This window comes from Chelonoidis abingdonii, chromosome 4 (genome assembly GCF_003597395.2).
Source record: "Chelonoidis abingdonii isolate Lonesome George chromosome 4, CheloAbing_2.0, whole genome shotgun sequence".
NCBI lineage: Eukaryota > Metazoa > Chordata > Testudines > Testudinidae > Chelonoidis > Chelonoidis abingdonii.
In genome coordinates, this window is record NC_133772.1 from 28,565,574 (window position 1) to 28,575,820 (window position 10,247).

A 10,247-nucleotide genomic window follows, 5' to 3' on the forward strand; every position below is an offset into this window, starting at 1 on the left:
TCGGGCAGGGTTCCTGGGGAAGATAGAGGGCCCTGCACCCTAGCTCTGCAGTCAGACATGACTCTCGGCCAGCCAGTAAAACAGAAGATTTATTAGTCAACAGGAACACAGCATAAGAAACAACTCATTAGCACATAAATCAGTGACTTTCAGCCAAATCCATCTTGGGGGAATCCCCCTCTTCCAGTCCCCCACAGCAGACTGCCCAGCTTTCAGCCACCTGACCTCAGACACCCCTGTTGCTCCTCCTCCTGGTCTTTGTCTCACTTCACAGGCAAAGAGTCACCTGGTCGTCACCTGGTTTCATCCTTCTCCTGGGTTTCAGGTTACAAAGGGGACCGGTCATAGCATATGTGCAGGCAGCTGGAGCAGCCTCACCTGCCGCAGAGGGTCTCAGCCAAAGTCACACACCCCTATTCCCACCATCAAGGCATTGGTGCAGCACACAGGGAAACTAAGGCACACACAGTATTCATGCAAAACAGTAAAATTCATATAGGCTTAACAGTAAGACTCACATAGGCTTACATGCAACATAACAAGGAAAAATCCCCACTTCATCAACCACTCACAGCCATTGTCTTTCCTAATGCATTGAAAGAACCACCTGCTATCATTCTATCCCCGGAAGCTCTGCTTCATGAAAGACCCTGTCAGGGTTCCTTCCCCACTCTGAACTCTGGGGTACAGATGTGGGGACCCTCATGAAAGACCACCTAAGCTTATTTTTACCAGTTTAGGTTAAAAACTTTTCCCAGGTACAAATTCCACCTTGTCCTTGAACAGTATGCTGACACCACCAAGTGATTTAGACAAAGAATCAGAGAAAGGACCATGTGGAGTCCTATTCTCCCAAGCCCTACACCCCCTTTTCTGGGGAAGGCTTGAGAATAATATCCTCACCAATTGGTACAGGTGAGCACAGACCCAAACCCTTGGATCTTAATAACAATGAAAAATCAGATTCTTAAACAAAGAATTTATTTAAAGATAAAAGAATCACCTCTGTAAAATCAGGATAGAAGATAACTTTACAGGGTAACAAAAGATTCAAAACACAGAAGATTTCCCCTTTAGGCAAACCTTTAAAGTTAAAACAAACAAACAAAAAAAAAAACAAGAATAAACTTTCCTCTTAGCACAGGGAAAATCCACAAGTTAAAACAAAAGATAATCTAATGCATTTCCTTGCTATTACTTACTCTTTCTGTAATATTACATGTATCATTTCAGTGGGAGCTGGATTACTTGCTTGATTTCTCCCTTTGTCTCCAGAGAAAACACCCACACAGCACAAAACAAATCCCCCCTCCCAGATTTCAAAGTATCTTCTTTCCCCATTGGTCCTTCTGGTCAGGTGCCAACCAAGTTATCTGAACTTCTTAACCTTTTACAGGTAGGGAGGGATTTTATGCTACCCTTAGTTGTATGTTTACGACAGTACCATATTACACAACCATCTGTGGGCGGCTTAACTAAAATGTGCGTCACTGACATGACATAAATCACATTGTATATAAATAGAAAGCCAGATAGTTTGGAACTCTGCACGCTACACTTTAGCAGCACTAAGCTTTGCCTCTGCATCACCTGTAACAATAATTGTTTCCAAAGGGGCATAGCAAAAAGTTATATATGAAGAACTCTCAAAGAATCAAAGTTTTGTACACACACATATATATATTTATTTAACAGGCCCTCACAATGTGCGCATGCCTGAATGGTCATAAGAACATAATGCAAAATTATTACCATTAGTAGTATTGCAAGTTTGCCTAGTGGCTGCAGCTGTGATTGGTACCCCTTGTGCTCCATGCTGTACAAATAGATAGTAAGAGACAGTTCCCTGACCTAAAGAGGTTACAGTCTAAACTGGCAAATGTTGGAAGGGGAAATAGAGGTTTAAAGGATCATGCACTGGATTTCAAATGTCTTAAACTTGTCCCCTCACTAATCTTCTCTTTCCAACGGAGTTGAAAGTGTCACCTGCTATAATTCTTTCCACAGAATCTTTACTTTGAGAGAGATCCGTTAGATTAAAATGTCCTGCACTGACAGGACATAAATTGCATGGTACATAAATGGAAAGCTGGATGGTTTGGAATTCTGCATTCTACATACAAGATACTGTGGCAGAGCTCTGACCTTGCTCCCATGGGTCCTGAGCTTCTAGGCAGTTTATGCTAGCCTCAGTGACTCACTGTGACCCTCCACATAGCCCTTCTCTCTCTAGGGCCAGGGTAACAGTCTACTGAGCCCTTTTCATCATAGGCCAGCAAGGAGGTTGGTAAGAGAACTCCCACCGTCTCTGTCATCCCTGGGAGCTTATTTCAGAACAGTTTAGTCTACTGTCCTGACAGGTGCCTGACTTCCCCTCCCAGGAGATGTTTCTGTAGTGGTGGGTTGGGGGGAACCCAGGCCCGCCCTCTACTCCAGGTTCCGGCCCAGGGACCCTAATGGTAGCAGCTGTTAGCAGCCAACCTTTCACTGCCAGAGTTGCTACATTTCCCTGGGCCACTTCCCCATAGCTCTCCTTCTTTTCCTTTCTTCACTCTTACCTTAGGGCTCCCTTAAGAATGGGTTGAGGGTGTCTTCATTTACCAGCCACACTTCCTATCCTCTGGCTCCCCTCTACCTGACTGGAGTGAGCCCTTTTGTAGTATCAGTGAGGCCTTAATTAGAGTCAGGTGGTCACATTAACTTAATGGCCTCACCTAACTCTTTGCAGGTTAATTAGAGTCAGGTGTTCTCATGAGCCTGGAACAGCCCCTGCTCTGGTCAGTCAGGGAACAGAAAACTATTAATCCAGTGGCCAGTATATCTGCCTTCTGCTATTCTGCTGTACCCAACTGGCCTGGGTTTATCACAATACCATAAGTTGACTTTCTTCCTCACTTGTAATGTTGTTTCCAAAGGGACATAGCAAAAAAGTTACATAGGTAAAGCTCACAAGAATTCACACAATTTCATACTCATATATATGTATTTAACAGACCCTCAGAGTGTCCACATTCCTAAATATGCATGGAAAGATAAGGCATAATTATTAGCAATGTATTGCAGCTTTGCTTACTGGTAACAACTGAAACTGGGACCCCATGTGCTAGGTGGTATACAAGCATATAGAACGAAACAGTCTCTACCCTAAAAATACGATTGGCTAAATTGGAAATAAGTATGAAGTGAAAAAGAGGTTCAGAGAAAGGAGGTAACTAACCCAAAGTCATACTGTGACAGAACCAAGGTTAGCATCCATGTTTTCTGAGCCAGTCTAAAGCCTTAGCCCCAGGCCATACTACTGCAGTGCAACAAGGACTACAGTAATAATAACAATAATTAATAATAAATAGTCACACTGAAATTAGCTGTAAAATTTGGAAAGGTTTCATCTCTTTCACTCAACCTTAAAAATTGCAACCTTCATACTAAAATAGAACAGCAATAGCAGTATTCATAGGGAATCACTGGGAATTTTCAAGGAATTACTGAACCCCCATGATATTAAAATCTTTTTTTTCTATAAAAACCCTGCTGACTATTGTTGGTTTGCAAAACTACCATCATTCTATACATCACATTTTTCATTTCACTCCTAATGTCACTTTTCTGCTCCCTAATTTTTTCATGGCATTTTTCACCTCCTCGTTTCTCAGGGTGTAGATCAAGGGATTCAGTAGAGGGTGATAATGGTGTAGAATACAACAACCATCTTATCCTCAGAGAAGGTGGTGGAAGATCGTAAGTACATGAAGATACATGGCCCGAAAAATATAATCACTACAGTGATGTGGGAGGCACAAGTGGAGACAGTTTTGCAATGACCTTTGGAAGAGTGAGTTTTCAAGGAGACTAAGATGATGACATAGGACACAATCAGCACAACAAAACAGCTCAGGGAAATCATCCCAGTATTTTCAACGACCATGATGCCAACAAGGTAAGTGTCAGCGCAGGCCAGTTTATGGTATCAGTGGAGCCTTAATTAGAGTCAGGTGGTCACATTAACTTAATGGCCTCACCTGACTCAGTGCAGGCCAGAAATAGTGGTCAATTTCATTGGGCCCACAGAAGGGTAAGTGGATGGACAGGAGGGTCTGAACCATGGAATGTAGAAAGCCCCCCACCCATAAGGCCACCACCATCTGGCCACACACAAGCCCAATCATGATGGTCGTGTAATGCCGGAGTTTGCAGATCGCAATATATTGATCATAGGCCATCACAGTGAGGAGGAAGATTTCAGTGAACCCAAAGAAATGGGACCAGAAGAGCTGTGCCATGTAGCCACCAAACGAGATGGTTTTCCTCTCAACTAGGAAGTCTGTTATTGGTTTTCGGGCTGTGACAGAAGAGTAGCAGATGTCTACAAAGCACAGGTAGTTAAGGAAGGAATACATAGGGGAGTTCAGATGCTCACTTTGATTAATTATGACAATGATGAGGAGATTTCCCAGCACAGTAACAGCATAGAAGAATAAAAACAGCACAAAATAAATTTGCTGTAACTCCTGCTTCTGGGTGAGTCCCAAGAGGATGAATTCAGTCACATTCCATGCAGTGTCCATGTACTCAGTGTAAAGGATGGGTATGCCATATAAAGATAATCCACCTGCCATGATACAAAATAAGAATATGAATAATAAATATTCAGTTACTGGCCAATGATGAAGTGAATTTCAAGGTGCATTGACTGAAACGGTAGACTTTGATCAAAAGAAAAAATGGTCAATATGTATCTCAAGGAACAGTAGGAAATCAGCTTAATTGCTTAAATGCATGAACAGCATATTCTCAAATAATCAGCGTGGAACATTTGGGGACAATTGTTTCTAGTCTTCATACATTACTAAGGGAACAAATGAATCATCAGAACTGGAGATCTGGCCCTTTCATTTACTTTGAATGTAAATGAAAGCCTTAACCACTGCTGTGTTTTGCAACCGGCCCTTCTATTTTATGCATTGTATTTTATTCGTTAGACATTGTAAAACACCTTCATGAATCCCAGTTTTCAACCAGGATGACCATATTTCTTATCTTTACATTTGGGCACCTAAATGCTCAAAACTGTTGATTTGTACATGCAAATATGAAACTGAGTTGTCTCACAAAGGAGCCAATGCATGAACACTGGTCCCTGATTATTTCATCACAAAGCTCAATGAAACTGAAAATTATTTCACAAAAATGTGAAAGTAGTTGAAAATCCATTTTGATTTTGAAAAATGGTTTCAATGGAGAAGTTGGACTAATTTTACAAAAAAAAACAACCCTAATTGAAACAGAAATATATTGGCTGTACTCACTGTTACACTTTGGCCCCTTTGTGCTGCCCCAGAAATGTTTGATTAGACAGTGAAACTCTTTCACCAGAGCAGTGAAAGCAACTGCAGCCTACTGGTGAGCTTGACTCTGTATGTGTTATCATTTGACTTGAGATGACTAAATTAAGTTTTCTGTTGTTCAAAAGAAAGTGTTTATGAGTGGTCATAAGCAGAAATGGATTAAATATAGGCAAGAGAGGGTTTTATTGTTTATGAACCTGCATCTAATAAACCTATTTTATACCTTTTAAAACTAAAATTAAAATAACAAATAAATAATAATATGAAGATTTTTAAGAGAAATGTTTGTAATAAAGATATTAGAGTCTTCAACATACTCTAGATCGGGGTGGGAAATCTTTTTGGCCCCAGGGCCACATCTGGGAATAGAAATTGTATGGCGGGCCATGAATGCTCACAAAATTGGGGTTGGGGCATGGGAGGGGGTGAGGGCTCTGGTTGGGGGTGTGGGCTCCAGGGTGGGGCCAAAAATGAGTTCAGGGTTTGGGAGGGGGCTCCAGGCTGGCGTGGGGCAGTGGGTTAGGGGGGCATGGGCTCTGGTGTGGGACTGGGGATGAGGAGTTTGGGGTGTAGGAGGGTGCTCTGCACTGGGACCAAGGGGTTTGGAGGGCAGGAGGGGGATCAGGGCTGGGATAGGGGGCTGGAGCATGGGAAAAGGTGCAGGCTCCGGTTGGGGTGTGGGCTCTGGGGTGGAGTTGGGAATGAGGGGTTTGGGATGAAGGAGGGTGCTCTGGGCTGGGATCAAGGAGTTTGGAGGTTGGGAGGGGGATCAGGACTGGGGCATGGAGTTGGAGCATGGGGAGAGGATCAGGGGTTCAGGCTTTGGGCAGCGATTACCTCAAGTGGCTCCCAGAAGCAGTGGCATGTTCCTTCTTTGGCTCCTACATGGACGTGCAGCCAGGTGGCTCTGCACGCTGCCCCATCTGCAGGCACCACCCCTGGAGCTCTCATTGGCGAGCCCAAGAGGGCCATTGAAGCACATAGGAGCCAGAGGGGTCCATACTGCTGCTTCCGGGAGTTGTGAGGAGCAGCTCCTGACCCTGCTCTCCATCTGGAACACCAGAGCAGGACAATGCAGCTGCTTCCGGGAGTCATATGGAGTGGCCGCCGACCCTGCTCCCCATCCGGAGAGCCAGAGCGGGGCAAGCCCCAGACACTGCTCCTCAGCAGAAGCTCGAAAGCTGGCTTAAAACGGCTGGCAGGCTGGATCTGGCCCATGGGCCATAGTTTGTCTGCCCCTGCTCTAGATGAATTAGTTAGGCTACGTCTAGACTACCCGCAGTATCGACGGGTTAAAATCGATTGCTCAGGGATCGATATATCGTGTCTCAGGGCTGGTCTACACTACGGGGTAAAATCGATTTTAGATACGCAATTTCAGCTACGTGAATAACGTAGCTGAAGTAGAATATCTAAAATCTATTTACTCACCCGTACTCACCACGCAGGATCGATGTCCGCAGCTCGCCATGTCAATTCCGGAACTCCGTTGGGGTTGGTGGAGTTCCGGAATCGATATAAGCGTGCTCAGGGATCGATATATCCCGTCTAGATTAGACGCGATATATCGATCCCCAAGGGCAATCGATTTTAACGTGCCGATACGGCGCATAGTCTAGACGTGGCCTCAAGGATGTGTGGAATTCGATTGGAATGAAGCATAGTAGAGAAAAGCAGAGGGACAGCAGTATAAAGTACTCAACCTTACTGGAACACTTATATGGATTGTATTTGGAAATCAAAATTCTTACCTGGATGGTGATGAGTTTTATTTCCCCCAGCTTCTAAACTGCTCCAGTGGCAAAGGTGTTCAGGTCTAAACAATATTAAGCACTTGCAGACTAATGACGGTGATTTACTGCAGCCTCAGATATTCTGGTCACTATAGATTTTCTGGTTGGTAAGTTTCATACAAACATCTGTTTTTACAAGCACTATCCTAGGATGTCCTTTGTTCCCTGTCCATATTTGCGAGGGTTAAATTAGTGAACTGACAAAGGCAGCACTCAGTAATCTTTTCAAATCTACCATTGCCCAACCCACAAAGCCTCAGATCTAAACTGTCTCCATCCCTCAGTCTGCAAAATCGAAGATTCAAGAAGATCATTGGGAAAAACCCTCTCTCTTGACTGTGAAGTTACAACAGAAATACAGTATTTAGAGTAAATCGCATAGTGACAGTACATCATATATCCAGTTAATGAGCTCCCAGAAGTGTTTCAAGTCTTCTCCATTGGAGACAGGTGTTGAAAAAGCACTTGACTTTATGGCGTAGGATGCATATTTCAGGCAAACTTTCAAAGCTGTGTTGAGAGACAGTCCATTTCATTGTTTTCAACACCCCTTTTTCAGGGGTATTGAATCCCTTGACCTTCTCACATTTTCACCAGCGATAGCTGGTAGATGTCTTTGAACGTTAACAATATTGTGTTATTTTCTTCTGTAGGCACCTTCCTACATAACAAGAGGATACAGGAAGTTCTGTGTCCTCAATTCACTCCATGCTTAGAAAGGGGAGCTTGAGAAATCTGACAATGGACAATAAGCCCGGTAGGAATCGCTGTGTGTGAACAGCCAGAAGTTGCCATTGCTACTTACATTCCAGGATGTAGTTAAGAGTACATCCACACTACCCGCCAGATCAGTGGGTAGTGATCGATCCCCGAACGTACTCCCGTCAACTCCAGAACTCCACCAGGGTGAGAGGTGGAAGCGGAGTTGACCTGGGAGCTGCGGCAGTCGATCCCGCGCTGTGAGGATGGGAGATAAGTCGAAATAAGATATATCAACTTCAGCTATGCTATTCCCGTAGCTGAAGTTGCGTATCTTACATTGACCCACCACCTCCAGTGTAGACCAAGCCTTCTTTTCCACTCCTTTTTCACTCTGGGAAGCCCACTGGTGTGGAAAGGGAATTCAGAAGCTTTGTGAAGTCTAGCAGCATCACTGGTGCTGTAATGTTCCACCTTGTGCTCTAGGCCCTAAAAACCATTCACAGTGAAAGTGTAACCCACTAGTGAATGTGTGTCATAAATTGTCCGGAGACCACATTGTAGGCAGTCAGGCATAGTTGTTGGAGCAGGAATCAGGCTTAGTGGCTGGAATCCAAATGCTAGAGCCAGGGGTTGAGACAGGGCCAGAACCAGGACTGATGGTCAGAACCAGAGTCAGAGTCTAAATACCAGAGCCAAGGGTTGGAATTGGATTACCAGGAGTCAGGGAAGACAGGTGCACAGTTGGGATAGGGTGGAACAAGGCTGGGTTCAGTGTGGGATCTGGGCTGGAGCTGTCAAGAAGCAAAGCAGGAGGTAGGGCTTGGTGAGAGACAAGCACTGACAGGCAAAGAGTCTATCTGTTAAGCAAGCTACTCTTCATGAGATCATCAAGGTTGGGTCCCTTTGGCTCTTAGTGTTTGGTTGGGTTGGGTCACGGGGGCAGAGGGCTCTCTGCATGCTGCTGGTGCCTGCAAGCCCTGCTCCGCAGCTCCGGCAGCTCCCACTGGTGCTTTACCAGGCTAATAGGAGCTACCGAGCTCACACTTGTGGCAGGCACAGCATGTTGAGACCCCCTCAGCTGTCAGATCCTTCCCAGGAGCTGCCTCAGGTAGGCACTGCCAGGACCCCCCATCCCCAGCAGGTCCCTCTGGCTCTTAGGATAGGGTGGGGGTAGAGGGCTCTCTCACTGCTTCTTTTACATAGTTGTTAAGCCATGGTGGCTCTTTTTTAGTTCTTTTACTGTGTTTCTTAATTTGGGGTACACAATTAAGTTGGGTCTCTATTATGGTGTCCTTAAAAAGTGTCCATGAAGCTTGCAGGGATTTCACTTTAGTCACTGTACCTTTTAATTTCTGTTTAACTAACCCCCTTATTTTTTTCCCCTTTCAATAACAAGGTTATCGCTGTTGAGCTAACTCAAGTTTACCACACAGTAGTCCATCAATGCTCCTATGACTCATATGACTGTGAACTTAAAATGTCGACTACTTTGCATACAGATTCAACGATTGTGAAGCATGTCAGCTGTGGCTGGACTAAAGCGGAGGCATTGATCAAAAATGTGCTGTCACCGCTCTCAACAGAATTTTAAAAATACCTCAGCAAGCCAGACGGTCGCTATTTCTTAGTTGCCACAGATGCATCTAACAAGGGCAATGTGAAAACTTTCCTCTTATCGCTGAGATATTGGACACGCAAACATGGGGTCCAAGATAAACTGTTAGACTTCTATGAGCAAAGCGAAGAGCCTGCGGAGGCAATAAGCAACACATTATTTGAAAAACACACAAACTAGATCTAAACAAAGTGTCTTCCTACTGTGATGATATTACAAACGTGAATTATGGAAAGCAACAATCAGAGCACCAGAATTTAAAAAAATAAAACAAAAATATCTTGCCTGCAAACTGCCCTGCCCATGCCCATGTAGCAATACCCTACAAGTTGACATTGAGACTCTAGTGATTAAGACTTTCAATCATTTCAGCAGTTCTGTTAAGAGAGTAGCAGCATTGAAGGATATGTTTGACTTTGTGGATATGGAGTATAGACTCATAGACTTTAAGGTCAGAAGGGACCATTATGATCGTCTAGTCTGACCTCCTGCACAATGCAGGCCACACAGTCTCACCCATCCGCTTCTCTAACAAACCCCTAACCTATGTCTGAGTTATTGAAGTCCTCAAATTGAGGTCTGAAGACCTCAAGCTGCAGAGAATCCTCCAGCAAATGCCCCATGCCCCATGCTGCAGAGGAAGGCAAAAAACCTCCAGGGCCTCTGCCAATCTGCCCTGGAGGAAAATTCCTTCCTGACCCCATATATGGCGATCAGCTAAACCCTGAGCATGTGGGCAAGACTCACCAGCCAGCACTCAGGAAAGAATTCTCTGTAGTAACTCAGATTGGC

The 10,247-nt window shown here is 44.5% G+C and overlaps 1 protein-coding gene across 2 annotated transcripts; it reads right to left on the reverse strand.

Annotated features, from left to right (window-relative positions):
• Window positions 1–3,670: 3,670 nt before the first annotated feature.
• On the reverse strand, window positions 3,671–4,565 carry LOC116821757 (olfactory receptor 4S2-like). Of its 2 annotated transcripts, none has more exons than XM_032775172.1 (2): window positions 4,027–4,565; window positions 3,671–3,962 (listed from the first exon to the last, which is right to left on the reverse strand). In XM_032775172.1, the coding sequence occupies exons 1-2, from the start codon at window positions 4,563–4,565 to the stop codon at window positions 3,671–3,673; spliced, it is 831 nt and encodes a 276-aa protein (XP_032631063.1). The 2 variants fall into 2 exon arrangements, with proteins under 2 accessions (XP_032631063.1, XP_032631062.1); XM_032775171.1 differs by having other exon boundaries at window positions 3,671–3,959; window positions 4,015–4,565.
• Between the last annotated feature and the right edge of the window lie 5,682 nt (window positions 4,566–10,247).

Bases quoted from the DNA above. Each gene is read 5' to 3' on its own strand.
- LOC116821757 (XM_032775171.1), bottom strand. From the start codon at position 4,565: ATGGACACTGCATGGAATGTGACTGAATTCATCCTCTTGGGACTCACC. The intron at 3,960-4,014 runs GCCATTAAGTTA...CTGATACCATAA, and splicing joins CCTGCACTGAGTCAGGTGAG to ACTGGCCTGCGCTGACACTT.